This window comes from Carcharhinus amblyrhynchos, chromosome X, assembly GCF_965287045.1.
Source record: "Carcharhinus amblyrhynchos chromosome X, sCarAmb.v2.hapA, whole genome shotgun sequence".
Taxonomy (NCBI): domain Eukaryota; kingdom Metazoa; phylum Chordata; class Chondrichthyes; order Carcharhiniformes; family Carcharhinidae; genus Carcharhinus; species Carcharhinus amblyrhynchos.
Genome location: NC_137359.1, coordinates 12,515,454 through 12,534,718, shown reverse-complemented (window position 1 = coordinate 12,534,718; position 19,265 = coordinate 12,515,454). Strand labels below are relative to the sequence as shown.

General features: G+C 46.1%; 2 protein-coding genes across 2 annotated transcripts in view; one reads left to right on the top strand and one right to left on the bottom strand.

Moving 5' to 3' along the window:
* Positions 1–4,806: 4,806 nt before the first annotated feature.
* Positions 4,807–17,460, top strand: LOC145361844 (protein Wnt-10a-like). The gene is made up of 4 exons (XM_080217812.1): positions 4,807–5,692; positions 6,345–6,607; positions 11,752–12,116; positions 16,685–17,460. The coding sequence occupies exons 1-4, from the start codon at positions 5,628–5,630 to the stop codon at positions 17,141–17,143; spliced, it is 1,152 nt and encodes a 383-aa protein (XP_080073938.1). The 5' UTR covers positions 4,807–5,627; the 3' UTR covers positions 17,144–17,460.
* Positions 11,126–19,265, bottom strand: part of LOC145361845 (pleckstrin homology domain-containing family A member 3-like) — a 299,538-nt gene continuing 291,398 nt past the window's right edge. Inside the window, exon 9 of the transcript XR_013889879.1 lies at positions 11,126–11,164. The gene's annotated coding sequence lies outside the window, so the exon portion shown is untranslated. The remainder of the gene's footprint in view (positions 11,165–19,265) is intronic.

Here is a 19,265-nt window from a genome sequence, read left to right as displayed (position 1 = left end):
TGAGTGTGTGGATTGTGTATGTGTCTGAGTGTGTGGATTGTGTATGTGTCTGAGTGAGTGGATTGTGTATGTGTCTGATTGTGTGGATTGTGTATGTGTCTGAGTGTGAGTGAGTGGATTGTGTATGTGTCTGAGTGTGTGGATTGTGTATGTGTCTGAGTGTCTGAGTGAGTGGATTGTGTATGTGTCTGAGTGAGTGGATTGTGTATGTGTCTGAGTGAGTGGATTGTGTATGTGTCTGAGTGTGTGGATTGTGTATGTGTCTGAGTGAGTGGATTGTGTATGTGTCTGAGTGTGTGGATTGTGTATGTGTCTGAGTGTCTGAGTGTGTGGATTGTGTATGTGTCTGAGTGTCTGAGTGAGTGGATTGTGTATGTGTCTGAGTGTGTGGATTGTGTATGTGTCTGAGTGTGAGTGAGTGGATTGTGTATGTGTCTGAGTGTGTGGATTGTGTATGTGTCTGAGTGAGTGTGTGGATTGTGTATGTGTCTGAGTGTGTGGATTGTGTATGTGTCTGAGTGTGTGGATTGTGTATGTGTCTGAGTGTGAGTGTGTGGATTGTGTATGTGTCTGAGTGTGTGGATTGTGTATGTGTCTGAGTGTGAGTGAGTGGATTGTGTATGTGTCTGAGTGTGAGTGAGTGGATTGTGTATGTGTCTGAGTGTGTGGATTGTGTATGTGTCTGAGTGTGAGTGAGTGGATTGTGTATTGTTTGAGTGAGTTTTTTGCACAAACTCCTTCACGTGCACACTTTGCAATCGTAGGGTTTTACAACTCAATCCAGCTCAATTGGCATTTTCAGATGTCATTGTTTATCATTGGTCTGCTGGAGGAGTCAATTGAGACTGAAGTTTTGGACATTCCCATGTCACAGCACACAGCTGTATATCCCAGCAGGAGTAGGCAATGAGCTTTATAGTTTTCACCCCCACGCCCACCCCACCCACCCTTTAGGATTTATGATTTTTTTAAAAAAGTACCCCCCAGACAGCTGGGCCAGCCAAAGGTTAAAGGAAGCCGTTCACATCTTCATGAGATCTGACACATTTGAGAACTCGATCCAGCAGCCAACAAGAATGTACACTATAGGGACTTTCAGAGTGACATGCTGGGTCAGCACTTTCTCCGTCCAATGCACATGAAAGAGTGTTGCCAATCTCTACCCTGTTATCAGTCAAATGGACAACATTACCCGGTCTGTTCACCTATCTTGATTGGCACCGTCTCAGGATGACACCTTTTTAGGTGCCACCGTTGGCACTGGCAGTGATAAAGTGGCCAAACAAAGCCAGTAGCCACCCCCCCCCCCCCCCCCCCCCACCACCACCACTCCCCCAGGGTGGACAATGTTAAGCAGGAGAGATCTATTCTATGTTGGGTGGGAACCCAGTTCCAGAAGAGGTGATCGTTGTCCAGAGAAAGTCAGATCCCTCAGCGGGACTGGAAAAGTCGGTGGTGGCGTCTCTACTCTCATTCTTCAATATAAAGGGAAGGGTCTCATGTGTGTGTCTGCGTGAGTGGTCTCTCTGTGTGTGTGAGAGTGTCTGTGTGTGTGTCTGTGTGTGTTTGTGAGTGTGTGTGTGTCTGTGTGAGTGGTCTCTGTGTGTGTATGGGTGCTTCTGTGTGTGTGTCTGTGTGAGTGGTCTCTGTGTGTATGTGTGTGTGTGTGTGTGTGTCTGTGTGAGTGGTCTCTGTGTGTGTGTGAGTGCGTCTGTGTGTGTGTCTGTGTGAGTAGTCTCTGTGTGTTTGTGAGTGTGTGTGTGTGTGAGTGGTCTGTGTGTGTGTATGAGTGTGTGTGTCTATGTGAGTGGTCTGTGTGTGTGTATGAGTATCTGTGTGAGTGTGTGTATATCAGTGTATATGTGCGTGTGTCACTGTGTGTGTCAGTGTGTGAGTGTGTCTGTGTGTAAGTGTGTCTGTGTTTGTGTGTCTGTGTGTGTGTGTGCGTGTATGTGTCTATGTGTGAGTGCATCAGTATGAGTGTGTGAGTGTCAGTCTGAGTGTGTGTGTGCCTCTGTGTCTATGTGTGTGCTAGTGATCCCTGCACCTCCTCTCCTCCCAGAAAATCACTGGAATGATGCCCCAGATGTTGGGTAGAGTCAATTCAATGTTACTCTGTATATAGAGACTAACCCAATGAAGCCCAGAGTGCACCAACAAACGATTATATCGAAGAAAGAATGATTCAAAATAAATAAATACAAAGGGGTCCTTTAATCAATGTAAGTGTCAAATTAAATGATCTCTCCCATAGAGAACATCCTTGATTCCCTTAAGAAACAGGCTTTGCCAAATGTCCATTTCAAATCTCTATTTTAACTTAACTGATGCTTGAGATGGTGCCTCCCGAAGTTTCCAGCCTACAGGAAGTCTTCCCCTCTGAGAATGTTGCTGGCACTGGTCTGTGCCTCGGATCAAGTAGCTCCAGGGACATGCAATAATGGAGGTACTTTGACTCTGACAGACCAGATGTGATCGCACTAAAGAGGGTGCGGAGGAGATTCACCAGGATGCTGCCTGGGATGGAGCGTCTTGGCTATGAAGAGAGACCAGATAGGCTGGGGTTGTCCTCCTTGGAGCAGAGAAGGTTGCGGGGGGGGGGACCTGATTGAGGTATACAAAATTAGGAGGGACATAGATAGGGTAGTTAGGCATAAACTATTCCCCTTAGTAGAGGGGTCAGTAACCAGGAGGAGAAGATTTAAGGTAAGGGGATGGAAATTTAGAGGGGATTTGAGGAAAAGCTTTTTCACCCGGAAAGTGATGGGAGTCTGGAACTCAGTTCCTGAAAGGGCAGAAGAGGTTTACAACATTTAAGAAACATTTAGAGGAGCACTTGAAATGCCACCGCATACAAGGCTACAGACCAAGTGCTGGAATTGGGATTGGAATGTGCTTGATGGCCAGATACAATGGGCTGAAGGACTTCTTTCTGTGCTGTATGACTATAACTGGACTCCAACTTTAGAAGGCGTTCTGTAGAAGTCATACACACTCGAAACATTGCTTGAGCGAAGCTCGTAAAATCCCGCCTGAGGCCAACGGAGAATTCCATTCTGCGAGCGTGGTGGTAAAATTCCAGCCATTAACTCTGTTTCTCTCTCCACAGATGCTGCCAGACCTGTTGAATTTATCCAGCATTTTCTGATTTTTTAAAATTTATTTGTGGGATATGGGTGTCGCTGGGCCAGCATTTGTTGCCCATGCCTAGATGCCTGAGGGCAGTTGAGAATCAACCACATTGCTGTGGTTCTGGAGTCACATGTAGGATCAGGACTGCAGATTTCTCTCCCCAAAGGACATTAGTGAACCAGATGGGTTTTTCCAACAATCAATGGTTTCATGGTCATCAATAGACTCTTAATTCCAGGCATATTTTATTGAATTCAAATTACACCATCTGCCATGGTGGGATTCAATCTTGAGTCCCCCGAATATTCGCTGAGTTTCTGGGTTAAAAGTTTAGCACTAATACCACTAGGCCATCACCTCCCCCTGCTTTATCGCTTGGTCTGCTGGAGGAGCCATTTGAGACTGAAGTTTTGGACATTCCCATGTCACAGCACAGAGCTGTATATCCCATCCAACTTTAGAAGGCATCTCTTTCGATCAAACTCGTCCATCACTCCACCGGACTATGGTCAGAGAGACCATAGGGACTTCCGAAGAGCCTGCAGCCCCAGAGTCATATTTTCACAACACCACCACTGAGGGGAAAGGATGGTTTTGAAAGCTGCCTGGCCAGGGGCATTCACATTCAGGTTTCTGAGTGAGTTGAGCAAAAAGTGGGGGGGGGGGGAGGGGGCGGTATATCAGCACAAGAAACCCACCGCGGGACCTGAGCAGAGTGATCTGGGCAGCTTTGCCCTCTCTAAGAATTAGACATGAAACAACGTGAGGCTGAAAGTACAAGACCTTGAGTCAATGAAGATTAGCTACAGATGGGAGCGGTGCCTGTTATTGAGACAGGAGCAACCTGAACATTTTGATTCAGCTAAAAGCCCTTCCTGAAGTCCTGGCCCCAACAGCAGGGGCTATTTACCCGCTAACTATCATTGCAAATCCCTTCTTTATCCCCCTCCCCTTGCTATTCTTGTGGGCCACTGACCTTGGCTGGCTGCTTGGCCCCCAAACTTCCCGGCTTCCGCGTCAGAGGGGGAAAAAAAACCCAGGAGTTACATTTTGCGCGACTCGATGTCGCGTCTCCAGGAGAGAGTCTCAAAGGGGTTGACGTGTAATGAATCGCTTTAATTTGCAGTGGCTGTCAAGGGAAGCAATAGGTGTCCCTATGTGTTTTTGTGTGTGTGTTGAAACACCCTTGCCCCTTAAATAAACCAAATAATGGAATCTGTACAAAGAGAAGAGAATGGGGGTTATATTGAAGTGTAAATCTCGCCCGCACCCCTTGTACCAGACACTGATGTACTTGGGTTTGTTTTTGATATTTCTCATTTTGAGGTGTTTCTTCTTTATTTCACTCCGGGATCCATTTGCCAAAGATAAATATTTCGCGCGACACCACGCACAATGGAAGTGAAATCCTGATTGCTGCGAATGTCAATTACCAAGCTTCCACCTCGATTTTAATAAGCGTGTTGAATTTTGGATGGGGCTATAGGTTTGGAGAAGGGACAGGAGGTCCCATAATCAACGACCTCCCCGCCTGATCTGGGCTCTTTAAAACAATGTCTCTTGCCTGGGCAGCGGAGAGAGAGATCAGAGGATTGTAATGTGCCCGGGGATTGAGAGACAGGCAGGAGAGGTGCGTATGAAAGTTGGGCGGGCGGGCGCACATCTTCACACAAACCCCACCAGCATGACTGTCACTGGAGCTGCCAGTGAAGTTCCGTTTTCAAAGATCCCCTTTGAGCATTCCTGATCCGAGAGCAATGATCAAAGTCTTCATTTTCAAACACGAACTTGTTTGATCAACCTTCGAGAGAGAGAGAGAGAGTAACAAGCAAGAATGGAGAGGGGAGAGTCAGGGGTTAGAGAAACCGAGAGAGAGAGAGACAGACAGACAGAAACCGAGGAAGAGAGAGAGAAAAAGCGAGAGGGGTGAAGAGAGAGAGAGAGAGAGCCAGGGGTTAAAGAGAAAGAGAGACCGGGGAAAAGAGAGTAGCAAGCGAGAGGGGTGAAGAGAGAGCCAGGGGTTGGAGAAACCGAGGAAGGGAGAGAGACAGAGACCCAGAGAGAGAGAGAGAGAAACAAGCGAGAGAGGAGAGAGCGAGGAGAGAGAGAAAAGACAGGGAGTGTGTGGTGGTAGGGTGAGAGAGACAGGCAGACACAGGGGGAAGAATAAGGAGTGCGAATAAGGACAAGCTTGAAATACAAAACAAAGATAGAGGGAGGCAGAGAGTGACAGAGATAGAATCTTGCAAATTAAGACTGTCGGATCCATCTCGGTTCAATCTGTCTTTGAACTGATTTGGGGATTTTTTTCTCCCCCTCTCTGTGACTGGCCTTTTTGTATATGAGAAAAAAACTGACTCAATCTAGCGGCAGTGGGAAGGACCGCAGCGGAGGCGATAAGGATGCTCGTGAGGAGGGCATTACAATGAGCTCGCTGGTGTCGTTGCCACAGAGGTTTTGAGGTCTTTCAGGATACTTGCCAATCTCTTCCTGCCATGGCAGCTCCGAGGATGTGTGGCCACGTCTCTTTGCTCCTCACCATCTCACTCACATGCTCCAGGTAAGAAAACAAAACGATTCTGAGTGATTAACCTCCCTGAATTCAAATGGTGTGAAAATTAAAACTATTGTTAAAACATTGGAGAGAGTGCAGAAGAGGTTTTACAAGAATGATTCCAGGGGTGAGAGATTTCAGTGATGAGGATAGATTGGAGAGGTAGGGACTGTTCTCTTTAGAGAGAAGAAAGATAAGAGGCGAGTTGATAGAGATATTCAAAATCATGAGGGAGCTGGACAGAGTGCTAAAGGATAAACTGTTGTTGCTTGTAAAAGAGGACACATTTAAAGTGATTTGTAAAAGAAGCAAATGTGATGTGAGAAAAATCTTTTTTAAACAGCGAGTGGCTTGGATGGGACGCACTGCCTGGGAGTGTGGTGGAGGCAGGTTCAATTCAAGGGGTTTTCGATGAATATTTGAACAGAAACAAAGTTCGAGGTTACAGAGAAAAGGCAGGAGAATGGCACTAAGTCATGATGCTCATTTGGAGAGCTGGTGCAGATATGATGGGCTAAATGGCCTCCTTCTGCGCAGTAACCATTCTGTGATGTACCTGCTGTGATTTGGGACGGTATGTCCATTGTGAATGTGGATGCTGTTAGCTCACTTTCACTCTTTGCCCTCTCTCTCTCTCTCTCTCCCTCTTCGCCTCAAGTGTCGCCGGGAATGAGATCTTGGGACTGAAGATCCCAGTGGACCCGATCCTGACTGCCAACACGGTGTGCCTGACCCTGCCAGGGCTCAGCAGGCGTCAGCTGGGACTGTGTGTGAGGAGCCCTGATGTGACCGCCGCTGCTGTGCAGGGCATACAGATCGCCATCCATGAGTGTCAGCGCCAGCTTTGGGACCAGAGGTGGAACTGCTCGACCCTGGAAAACGGTGGGAAAATCCTGCAGGATACCGTCATCCTCAGCAGAGGTAAACACACACACACCTTCCAACACTCGGGCTGTGGTTCGGTGGGGTCGATTGGATGGGCATTTTTTTTTAAAGGGAGGCCAAATTTTATCCCTGACTAAGGTGAATTTCTCGTTCAGATGCTCTCACCTAGCTCCAGATTCACAACTCACCCTTAGACCAAAGTGAAGTCCTTTTGAAACAACTGAGACGCCTGAAGCTGGTATACTGCGGCAATGTGACCGAAATTACGGTCCCCCCTCACTAACCCACCCCCGTAACAGCACCAAGTATTCATCAGACTTTTCTGTTAACCTTTTACACCGCGTGTGTGAGAGAGAACTAACCCCCTCACTCGCCCACTGGCCCACACACCGATCAGGACCTGCACCCACCCCAGCGGCAGCAGCAGCCCCGAGTATATCCAAGATCGCCTCCTCTGCGCTTCATTACGACAAGTGAGGTGTGTCGCCCTTGGCTGAATGAATGCGTATCAAGATGTCAACAGAGAAGGAAATAAACAGGACGGAATGCTTCCTATCTTCTGAATAGCTGAGACGAACATAAGAGCAGGAGTAGGCCACTCGGCCCCTGGAGCCTGCTCTCCCATTCAGTGAAGATCACGACTGATCTGATGATAACCTCACAATCTTGCCTGCCCTCTTCCCTGATTTGAATTTCGACTCCTTTCGCCTGAAACCCTCGCCCCATCAACAAAAGTTACAAAGATATTTCAGCCCCAGTTAACACAAAGCTGTGATTAGAGGAAGTCACACTGATATTTCAAGGGTTTCTGTTCTGTGGCGGTGGAGTCTGTACACTCTCCCTGACACCCTGACCTGGTGAATGGCGATGCTGTTTGTTAATGAACCGTTGGGACTCGCTGAAACAGCAAAGGTACAAAACAATTTGATCCACACATTGACAGTGCGTGGTACGGATTGATCTCCAAGGGGCTGTGTTGAACGGTGGGGTTCAAAACCAGTAGTCACCAGTCCAAAGATGCGTGGGTTATGTTGATTGGCCATGCTAAAATTGCCCCTTAGTGTCCTAAAATGCGTAGGTTAGAGGGATTAGTGGGTAAATATATGTAGAGATGTGGGGGTAGGGCCTGGGTGGGATTGTGGTCGGTGCAGACTCGATGGGCCGAATGGCCTCTCTCTGTGCTGTAAGGTTTCTATGATTTCTATGACACTGGCAGGAGACGGATTTAAGAAGCGGCGTCCACAGATGATGACACATGCTCCAGTACATGCAATTATCAGAATGGGGCCTTAAAGCAGCGGTACGAGGCAGCTTCCCTTTCAAATGAATGGAAAGAAGAGAGAAAATGGAGAGTTTAGGAGAATTTCACAGTAACTTCACTGCAGTGTTAATGTAAGCCTTACTTGTGACACTAATGAATAATTTTATAAATCATGGAGTCATAGAGCATTACACACAGAAAGAGGCCTTTCGGCCCATGCTGTGTTGCTGTCCTACCCAATCAACGTCAGATGGGGGGAGGAGCGGGGGCTGAAATGACGAACAGATTATCTGGTCATGCTCAGATTTTGCTGCTTCTGGGATCTTGTTGTGCCGAAATCGGCTGCCGCATTCGCAAAAGGGGGACTGCACTGCAAAAGAAGAAGTACTTCATTGGCTGTGATGTGCTTTGGGAAGGAGCTGTGTGAATTGTGTGTGGGTTTTGTCATGTTATGTGGGGATTTCACCTCTCGACTGCTTTCTTAACCATGGCCGCCCCAGAATGTTGGCAATCATCTCGGCATCCCGCCAACTCAGTCATAGTCATGAAGTTTCACAGCATAGAAAGAGGCCATTCGGCCCATTGTGTCTGTGCCAGCCATCAAGCATATATCTATTCCAATCCCATTTTCCAGCATTTGGTCGGTAGCCTTGTATGCTGTGGCGTTTCAAGTGCTCATCGAAATGCTTCTTAATGTTGTGAGTGTTCCCGCCTCTACCACCCTTTCAGCACTGAGTTCCAGATTCCCACCACCCTCTGGATGTAAAATATTTTCCTTACATCCCCTCTAACATCGTCACAGGGCTAGACAGAAAGATATTCTTTCTGAGTCTACCCTGTCTAACCCTGTAAAGATGTAAGAGATGGAGCAGTAAATTTGAAGGGGATGTGGGGAAAATATTTTTCACTCAGAAGATGGTGGGAATCTGGGACTCACTGCCTGAAAGAGTAGTAGAGGCAGGAACACTCACAACATTTAAAAAAAAATTAGATTGACCCCTCTACTAAGGGGAAACAGTTTATTCTTCCTATCTACCCTATCTATGTCCCTCACAATTTGGTACACCTCATTAGGTCCCCCCTCAACCTTCTCTGCTCTAAGGAAAACAATTCCAGTTTAATCAGCCTCTCTTTGTAGCTGAAACAGTCCAGCCCAGGCAGTATCCTGGTGAATCTCCTCTGCAGCCTCTCCAGTGCAATCACATCCTTCCTATAGTGTGGTGACCAGAACTGCACACAGTGCTCCAGCTGTGGCCTCACCACCATTTTATACAGCTCCATCAGAACCTCCCTGCTCTTATATTCTGTGCCTTGGCTAATAAAGGCAAGTATCTCATAAACCATCTTAACCACCTTATCTACCTATCCCCCTGCCTTCAGGGATTGATGGACATGCACAGCAAGGTCCCTCTGGTTCTCTGTACTTCCTAGCATCCTACCGCTGACCTGTTAGTCCTCTCAAAATGCATCATCTCACACTTTTTGAAGAGCTGACTCCCTTGATCTTTGCTTCTGGCTTGATGTGTCAAAGTGAACCATTCCCAACCATTTTCTGGGTCCCAGCTACCTCCTGAGTGTTTTTCCCCAGACCTTTGCTCCTGTAACTCTGCACCCAACCTGCAGGCACCATCGAACTCCTTTCTATACTGGACATTGCAAAGAAGGGGAACGGTCCTTGCAACACAATGACAGGGAAAAATAAACAGATGTTTGTGGTGCATTGCAGATGTGCTCGGGACACCAGGTTGGTTTGAATTGACAATGAACTGTGGCTGAATCACTCCTACACATCATGACCCCTCCCCCCACCCTCCACCCCCGCACCACAGAAACATCTGCAATTCAACTCAAACCAAATGAATCTTTCTTATTCAAGAGACAATCACCATCATGTTAATCAGGGGATCTTACAATTTATTCGGAGATAGATCAGGTACTGTTGGCTAATTCCAGTCTTCCAATGCTGCTGGATTAAGTGGGCCAGGTTAAACTGAGACAGATGTGATTTAGTAGAGGGGTTAGTGTGAGATTATAGCATACAAAGCTACAGAGAATGCTGGAAAATGGGATTAGAATAAATAGGTGCTTGATGGCTGGAGCAAACACAATGGGCTGAAGGGCCTTTTTCTATGCCGTAAAACTTTATGACCCTACTTTGGACTTAATTTTGGGGAGGGGGGTGCGCATCAGGATATTTTCTAGTTGGGGAGAAGTTTGTGTGGAGTGTTAAGGATCACAAGGGTGCAAGTAGCTAAAATAACACGAGAAAAGTACTTCCTTGAATCAGTCAGATGGACAGAATGTTAGCCCTTAGGACAGGGTGTGTGTTCTAGTTATTTAGACTGCATCTGGAGTTCCCATTCAGTCTGGGCCATACTGACCTTGATGATTCATTAGAATTACACTGGTTATATGTTACAGGAATTACAAATCAGAGAGGATACATTGTAAGGACATAGCCCAGGCTTGTACTCCCTTGGGTAGAGCAGATTCAGCTGTGAGGCACTGAGGTGTTTACATGATTCAATAATTGCATAGGGTCGATAGAGAGAAAAACTATTCCCTCTGATGGGAGGGAGTCCAGAACAAGGAGGCAGAAGTTTAAGATTGGATCCAGGTAGTTCAGGGGTGATGGTACTAACCTTACACAAAGGGGAGGGGAAATCTGGAACTCTCTCCCTCCTTAACAGCTTTGGATGAAGGGGGCAATTCAAAACTTCAAGTCTGAGGTTAATAGATTCTTGTTGGTTGGGATATTAAGGACAATCTTGTGATGTAGTAGATATTGTTTCTGAGACCAAATATCTAGGTTCAAGTCCCATTCCAGGACCTGATGTGTTCACTATTGTGGCCAGACAGGCTGAGCACTGACCTGCAAAGTCCTTCCAACACATGCCAGGGCTAAGAGTGGGAGAGATTCCTAGTCAGCCATTGGTGAGGGGAATCAATTGCAGCCTCGGACCACCAATTGTCTGTGGCTCCAGGCTACAAGATGCAAGCAAAGGTGTGTGTAACTACAGTGACACAGACTCCCTGAGTGGTCTGTGACAATTAAGGGTTACAGAACCATGGTGGATGGACACGCATACACACACACGCAATGGAAATGAATGGGCTGAATGGCCTCCTCCTATTCTTGTGTAAATTCATTTCTGAAAGATCAGGCATTAACTTGCGGGTGAATTATGGGATGCCTGTGTCTTAGACACTTTTGAAGGTACAGTAAATAAACTCTCTTACACACACACACACACACACACACACACACACACACACACACACACACACACACACACACACACACACACACACACACACACACACACACACATCTCTTAACAATTATGGATCCATATGTTGCAAACCATAGAAAAGTTAGAGCACAGAAGGAGGAGGCCATTTGGCCCATCTTGTCCATGCCAGTCCAAGGACACCTAGGTGCCCTTTCTAATTCCACCTTCCTGCACCCAGCCCATAGCCCTGTAGCTTCCAGCACTTAAGGTGCAGATCCAGGTAATTTTTAAAGAGTTTCGGGTCTCTGCCTCCACCACCAACTCAGACAGTGAATTCCAGACACCCACCACCCTCTGCATAAAAAACATTCTTCTTCATGTCCCCTCTATATCTTCTGCTGCTTATCCTGAATCTATGTCCCCTCGTTCTAGAATTCTCCACCAAGGGAAACAATTTTATCCTGTCCACTATATCTTTTCCCCTCATAATTTTGTATACCTCTATCACGTCACCCTCAGTCTTCTTTGTTCCAAGGAAAATGACCCCAATCTATCCAATCTCTCCAAAACAGCCTGTTAATTCTCTGATGCCTCCTCTATAAGGAACTTCTCTGCAGTAATTGTTTTTCTTTAATTTATAATTGTCAACTTGATAACCCATATCTTTTGTTGTTATATGTACGCAGGGTTCCGGGAAAGTGCCTTCATGTTCTCACTGTTGGCCGCGGGAGTCACCCACTCGGTGGCCACCGCCTGCAGCCTGGGAAAGCTCAAGGGCTGTGGCTGTGACCAAAAGCGGAGAGAAGATGACCAGAGCCTACGCTTCAAGCTCCACCAGCTCCGGGTCCAAGCGCTGACCCAGGGCCTCCCTGTCTCCATCCCAGAGCCCGAGGAACGCTTCCCCGGCATCCAGGACTCCTGGGAGCGGGGTGACTGCAACCACGACATCGAATTCGGGGAGAGGTTTTCCAGGGACTTTCTGGACTCCCGGGAGACATCAAGAGACATCCATGGCAGAATGAGACTCCACAACAACAAACTGGGAAGACAGGTAAGCAATCTTTGGAGAATGTGTGCGTTGGCCTTTCAATCCAAGTTTGGTACTCATCATTTTAACCACAGCCTGTGCCTATGCACCTTTTACACTCTGGGTGAGAAAGGTGGGTGTAAAATTTTATTTTGGCAGAAATTTTGGTGTATTTCCGTTCTATAGAAACTAATAACCCACTGGTCCTCAATAAACAAACAGCTGTTTAATACTGCGTGCTCCAAGTTAAGAGTGGCATAATGGCGCTAAATTGTTCGTTAATGGCGCTAAAATGCATGCTAGCGACGCTAAAATGTATACTAATGCCGCTAAAGTGTCTACCAATGGTGAGATGGTTCTTGCTGTAGGAGTTTGAAAAAACTCTAACAGAAATGTGAGAAACTATTGCAAGAGCAATGCAGCACTTCTGGATGGGAGTTCAATGTTGAATGTCAGGTGCAGGGGCTTGTACCAGCTGTGAGTGCAACCCTGATGTGACTGGAACCTTTGAGATGTGCAGATTAGGTGGATTGGTTATGCTAGATTATCCCTTAGTGTCCCAAGATGTGTAGGTTAGGGGGATTGGCCATGCTAAATGCGTGGGGTTCCAGGGATAGAGCAGAGAATTGGGCCTGGGTAAGATGCTCTTTTGGTGAGTCAGTGCAGATTCGATGGGCCAAATGGCTTCCTTCGTAGGGACTCTATGGTTCACTGAGTCAATGCTCCGAATTACACTTTAGGCTTCAGTTCAGGCAGCAAATGATCCTATTCACTGGGGCAAAAACACGCACACACACAAAAGGAGTGGTTTAGGCATCCTGAATGGGTGGAGTCAACCACTTTGCTGTGGGTCTGAAGTCACATGTAGGCCAGAGCAGTTAAGGATGGCAGATTTCCTTTACTAAAGTGAATCACTAAAGTGGCTTTTTATGACAATCGGTGATAGTTGTCATGGTCCCCATGACTGAGACTAGCTTTACATTCCAGATTTTATTAACTGAATTTAAATTCCACCAGCTGTCGTGGTGGGATTTGAACACGAGTCCCCAGAGCATTGGCCCAGAGCCTTTGGATTACTAGTCCAGTGGCATTGCCACTATATCACTGTGTTCCCATTATTCATTAACACATCACTGTCCCCATTGTTCATTGGATCTTTTTATAATATGTCAAAACCAGTACAGGGGTGGCACATTTCATTGCAAACTGCTATGTGAACATTTCCTCCAAGGATTTTCACTTTGACTTGGCCAAACTTACCTATTTCACTGTGATGCTGGGTAGGTGACACTATAAAAGAAATTTCAACATGAATCCTGACTTGACTGACACTTTACTCCCAAAGCCTACTGCTCTGTTCTTGCAGCTCCTGTAGAATGCTCTCTCTACTGTCAGTATTGTTTGATTCTTTTTCTTTTTAACCTTTTCTTCCTTTAAATTTTAACATTTTGCTGCCTTTTAAAAAGTTTTGTATTTCCTTCTATTTGCTATGTCGTAGTCTTGTTTTTGATTTTACCTATTTCATTGAATGTTCTGCCATTAATTTCATTTTTTCCACTGCATCTGAGTCTCCATGAACTTTCACCCCACTTGTACCTTTGCCCCTGCTCTGGTTGCCAAGTTTGACTTTTCCATCATTTGTCACCTCTTTCCTGATGCACAGGCCCTATCCCACCTTCGGTCTCCACCTTCACCACTGACTCAGCTTCTATCTCCTCTTTCGTCACAGTTCCTGTGCCAGCAATTGTCTTCTAATCTGCAATTGCTGTTCCTTTGCAGCTACTGAGAGTGCTTTATCTGTAAACCTTGGCCCTTCTCAGCCTATCCTACGTCACAATTTTCCTCCACTTGATCTCTGCCTCTTCTTGCAATAATTTTTTTATGAACGTACGAGTTAGGAGCAGGAGTAGGCCACTCGGCCCCTCAAGCCTGCTCCGCTATTCAGTAAGAGTATGGCTGATCGGATTGTAACCTCAACCCCACATTCCTGCCTCCCCCGATAACCTTTCACCCCCTTGTTAATCAAGAATCTATCTAGCACTGCCTTAAAAATATTCAAGGGCTCTTCACAACCCTTTGAAGAAGAGAATTTCAAAGTTACATGACACTCATCTCTGTCCGAAATGGGTGATTCTTTATTTTTAAAGACTGACCCCTTAGTCCTAGATTCTCCCACAGAGGAAATATCCTTTCCACATCCACCTTCTCAATACCCCTCAGGATCTCTATCTTTCAATCAAGTCGCCTCTTAAGTTTCGAAACTCCTGTGGATACAAGCCTAGCCTGTCAAATCTTTCTCATTTCTCCCATTTGCCTTTGTTCATCTGATTCATCCTTCCCCCCAACCCCCATCCCCATTTCTTTTCATGGCTTCTATAATCTATGTCTCCTTTGAAATAAATCTCCCCCACCCCCCGCCAATTCACCTCCATTCTTATTCCTCTGTCTCTTTCCACAACTTTATTTCCACAGAAGATAAAAACATCACACAATACACAAAAATAAATAATTATACATAAACAGATTTATTGCAAAGGACATCGATTTGTGTTTTATAATGCCTTTCATGTAATCAAGTTTACCAATAGGCAAATTAGGAGCAGGAGTAAGCTGTTCGGCCCTTCAAACCTGCTCTACATTCAATAAGAACCTGGCTGTCCTGATTGTGGTCTCAACTCTATATCTAGCCCACCCCCAATAACTTCTGACTCCCTTATCATTCAAGAATCTATCCAGCTCTGCCTTAAAAATATTCAATGACCCTGCCTCCACCACTCTTTGGGGAAGAGTGTTCCTCAGACTCATGATCCTGGGAGCATCTCCGTCTTAAATGGGAGGCCCCTTATTTTTAAATTGTTTCTCCCAATTCTAGTCTGTCCTACAAGGGGAAACAACCTATTGGCATTCATCTGTCGAATCCCGAGAGGATTTTTTATGTCTCAGTAAGATCAAAATTGGGGAGGAGCACATCAGAGGCCAGAATTGGAGGAGCTTAGAGATGCTGGAGGAGATTTGAGGGATAGGAAATTGGATGAGGAGAAGATGTTGGGGGGGTGGGGGGGGGTGGGGGGAGGGTGGAATCTGAAAATGAGGAGAATTTTAAAATTGAATCACTGCTGGCCCGAGAGCTAAAGTAGTTCAGCAAGGACAGAGGTTATGGGTGACCTGGTTCTGGCAGGAGCTAGGGTACAGGCAGCAGAATTTTGGATGAATTCACATTTCTAGAGATTAGAAGATCAGCCAGGAGTGGATTGGACTAGTCAGGCCCAGAGGTAACAAAGGCATCAAAGAACACAATCATTTGAGAAGAGAAAGTTCAGCATGTTGCACTTAATGACAAAGAGAAACAAACAGACACAAAAAAAATCTGCAGACAGACATTAGTCTGGGGAAAAAATCAAAGCAAGAAGTGCTGGAAAAACCCAGCAGGTCTGGCAGCATCTGTGGAGAGAGAAACACATGCACATACACAGTGATACAAGATAAAATTGCACAGAGAAATCACAATGACAGTGAGATGGCAACACAATGTGAGCAATATCACAGATCTGCCAGTAATATATTAAACCCCTGATGTTAGTAACACTGCAATGCCCCTGGGCATGGGAAAGGCTGTCAGTAGTTGTTCCTCAGGCAGTGCTGTAACCTGTTACAGCAAACATAGCGAGAAGACATTAACCAAGTGGACTGCAAACCCCAGGCCCTACCCTGCCTTTTCCCATTGTGGATACAGACTAACTTGCTGTCTATCATAGATTTAAGGTAATGGGCAGGTGGTTTTGTGGGAAAAAATGTTCACTCAGAGGGTGGTGGGAGGCTGAAACTCACTGCCTGAGAGGGTGGTAGAGGCAGGAACATTCAAAACATTTAAGGAACATTTAAGTGAGCACTTGAAACATCATAACATACAAGGCTACAGACCAAGTGCAGGAAAATGGGATTAGAACAGGTAGGTGCTTGATGGCTGGTGCAGACATAATGGGCTGAAGGGCTGTAAAACTCTATGACTCTATGTCCAGCATTTGGTTTGCTGTTCCATATTCCCAGCATTTTTGCTGTTTTTCTTCTTTTAGCTGAAGGATCTTGTGACACCATTCTGAAGAGCAGGGGGAATTCTCCCGTGTCATGGCCAATATTTATCCTTCAGCCAACATCACAAAAAACAGATTGTCTGATCATTACTATATTGCCGTTTTTTGGGAGTTTACTGTACGCAAACTGTCCTCTGCATACCCACATCATTTCCAACATTACAACAGTGACTTCGTTATTAAATACTTCAATGGCTGTAAAGTGCTTTGGGATGTCCTTGGGTGGCATGAGAGGTGCTATAGAAATGCAAGTCTTTCTTCTTTCCCCCAGCTAAACATGAGCAGGATCACTGGAGATATACAAGTATATCATGATTTGACAGCTCCAAGAGATGTTCAGTACTGGAAGGGATAGGTTAAAACTTGTTAACTGAGGTCTTACCAGATCAGGATTATGGTTCATGTTGACTTGTCTGTTGTGGAGAGGGCTTAGCAGGTCTGTTCATTGCTCCAGTTCTTCCTTTGGTGTTTCTGTTTGATTGCTTTTCTTCTGAATTTCAGGCAGTGATTGACAACATGAAACGCAAGTGTAAATGTCATGGCACCTCGGGCAGTTGCCAATTTAAAACCTGCTGGCATGTGACCCCCGATTTCCGACGGGTTGGGGCTGTGTTGAAGGAGCGGTTCCAGAATGCGGTCCTCATCAAAACACACAATAAAAACACAGGCCAGTTCAGCCTGAAGCCCAGCCGGAGGAGAATCTACAAGGACATGGTGTACTTCGAGAAATCGCCCGACTTCTGTGAGAAAGACCTGGGCACGGACTCTCCAGGCACACGGGGGAGGGTCTGCAATAAAACAAGCCAAGGGATGGACAACTGTGACAGCCTGTGCTGTGGGAGAGGGCACAACATCCTCAAACAAACCCGGAGCGAACGCTGCCACTGCCGCTTCCACTGGTGTTGCTATGTGTTGTGTGATGAATGCAGGGTCAGCGAGTGGGTCAACGTGTGCAAGTAACCATTGTGAAACAGGAAACACTGGGGCACCTTCTTTCATTCTTATGCAATGTAGACTTTTTTTTCTATGTTTTTAAACTTCCCAATGCATATGTTGATGGACAACAGGCGTGCTTAACGCATAACATGACTTGGGCTGTGTGGAGCAGGCATTTTCATGAGGGACATCGTTCCTAAATCGCAATGTGCATGGGGAATGATGATGGGGAATAAGAGCAACAGCACATTGGGTCCTTTTCCCATCACCCAATCCTTGCAGCGATTGGTTGAGAATAGGGCATCGTCAAGAGGTAAAGGTCTTTCATTTCAGAGCCCACCTCAAATACTAGGAGTTTAGCTTATTAGCTTAGCTTGGTGTTGGGGTTGGTGGGACGGGGGATGACTTGGGGGGAGGGGGGCGCATGGAGATTGAACTGAATTTCTTAAATGCTTCTAAAGCTGTCTTGTCACACTTACATCCTGCCAGTCTTTGGATTTATTCTCAAACTTGCACCGAGGTGAGGGTCCATGCCAGCTCTCCCTAATAGATACAAGGGCTCCAGCATGGGCCATTCAGTCTCAGCTGCACTTCTGATGACCAAGGCCCACTCTGCTTGACAATGCCATTCTTGTGTGTTCTCTTATCAATGGCTTCTTTGGAACAAACCCAAATGGTGTTCAGATTAGCCCTGGGCTCACTGGCAAAAGAGGATGACTCAAGTTAAGAACTGTAGCTGCACGGACGCAGGATTGTCCTCTCTCTGAGAGGTAATGGATGTAAAGGTAATCCCACAGCAAGGAGGAGATCAGCAAAGACTTTGGCTACAATCAACGTTAGCAACTACCATTGACAAATGAAAAAATATTTGTATAGTGTCCCTCATTTTAAAAAAAGGCCAATTCAGCTTTTAGCACTGGTCCCCAAAAAGGATTATGGTTGGGGGAATGGGGTGCTGGGAACTGAAGGCATCTTGCAAGAGGGATGCTTTTGAAACAAAGTAGTAAGGTTGAGTGGTTTGAGACTTCTTGTCTGGGAAATCAGTGGTTAAACAGAGAGCGAGAGCACCACCAGCAGCAATCCTGAGACAAAGAAATGGAGGGTCTGGGTTTGAGACATCTGCTGCAGAGGATACTTAGGCTGGGGAGAGGGACTGAAAACTGAGGATAAGCTCAACCCCTGGGCCACCAAGAGTCGAGTGAGGGACATGGTTGGCTTACTTGGACATCACGTGGGGTGAGAGTTTGGGCAAGAGAACTTGGGATTGTTTGAAGACTGAAAGGGGGTGGAAATGAAGGAGAGTCCCACTGTTCTGACAGACAGGCAGTGTAGAAAGCAGTGCTGGGGAGAGGATGTGACAACATTTTGGAAGCTGCAGAAAGGTGATCTTAGCTGCAGATTTTTGGATGTAGAGCATTCAGCTCAGGGCCTAATGGTCCAGGGGACATTCCTGGCCTCCGCCTGAGCAGTTAATAGGAGTCAGTGCAGAGGCAGTTGAACAAAAGACTGAGGAATTGGTTTTAGGTTTTCATAGGCCAATATGTCTGGCATTGTGCAAAAATGTATTGACCAAGCTGTGTAGCTGCGTGGACAGGGCATTGTAGTGTGAAATGAGAAGTACAACATTGCTGAGCTGGATTTTTCCTTTAACCAAAGCCATCCCAAGTTCCCACATTAACAGAGGATCAAATACCAGTTTAGATCAAACAATGGAACTCATGGGGGTGGTTTGAAACACACTGTTAGCAATGTTAGCATGAAAGGAACTCTGAGACTGTCTGTTCTGTTCAAATGTTTTAATTTTAAAATCACTTTGATAAATCCAGTACAAAGGATTTCCTACTAAATTACATATCACTTATTTTTTTAATGTTCCGTCCCATTATTAACTTGCATTCCCGCCCAGGAGCCTGGGATGTTCAATCCTTCTTTGCAAAGTGTTCATCATGGAAGGAAGTGGTGGCTTGGCAGAACCCTGGAATGCAGTTCCGTGGTAGTGGGGGGAAGAAAGCTGCACTTGAACTTTACTTTTGGGGTGGACGGAGGTGTGGGCGGGGGGAGGGAGACTGTTTAAAGAAGTGTCTTGTTCTGCAGAGCCTGTGCCAGCACCTGCTAAACACTCCCCAACTGGCCTGCAAGCATTCCC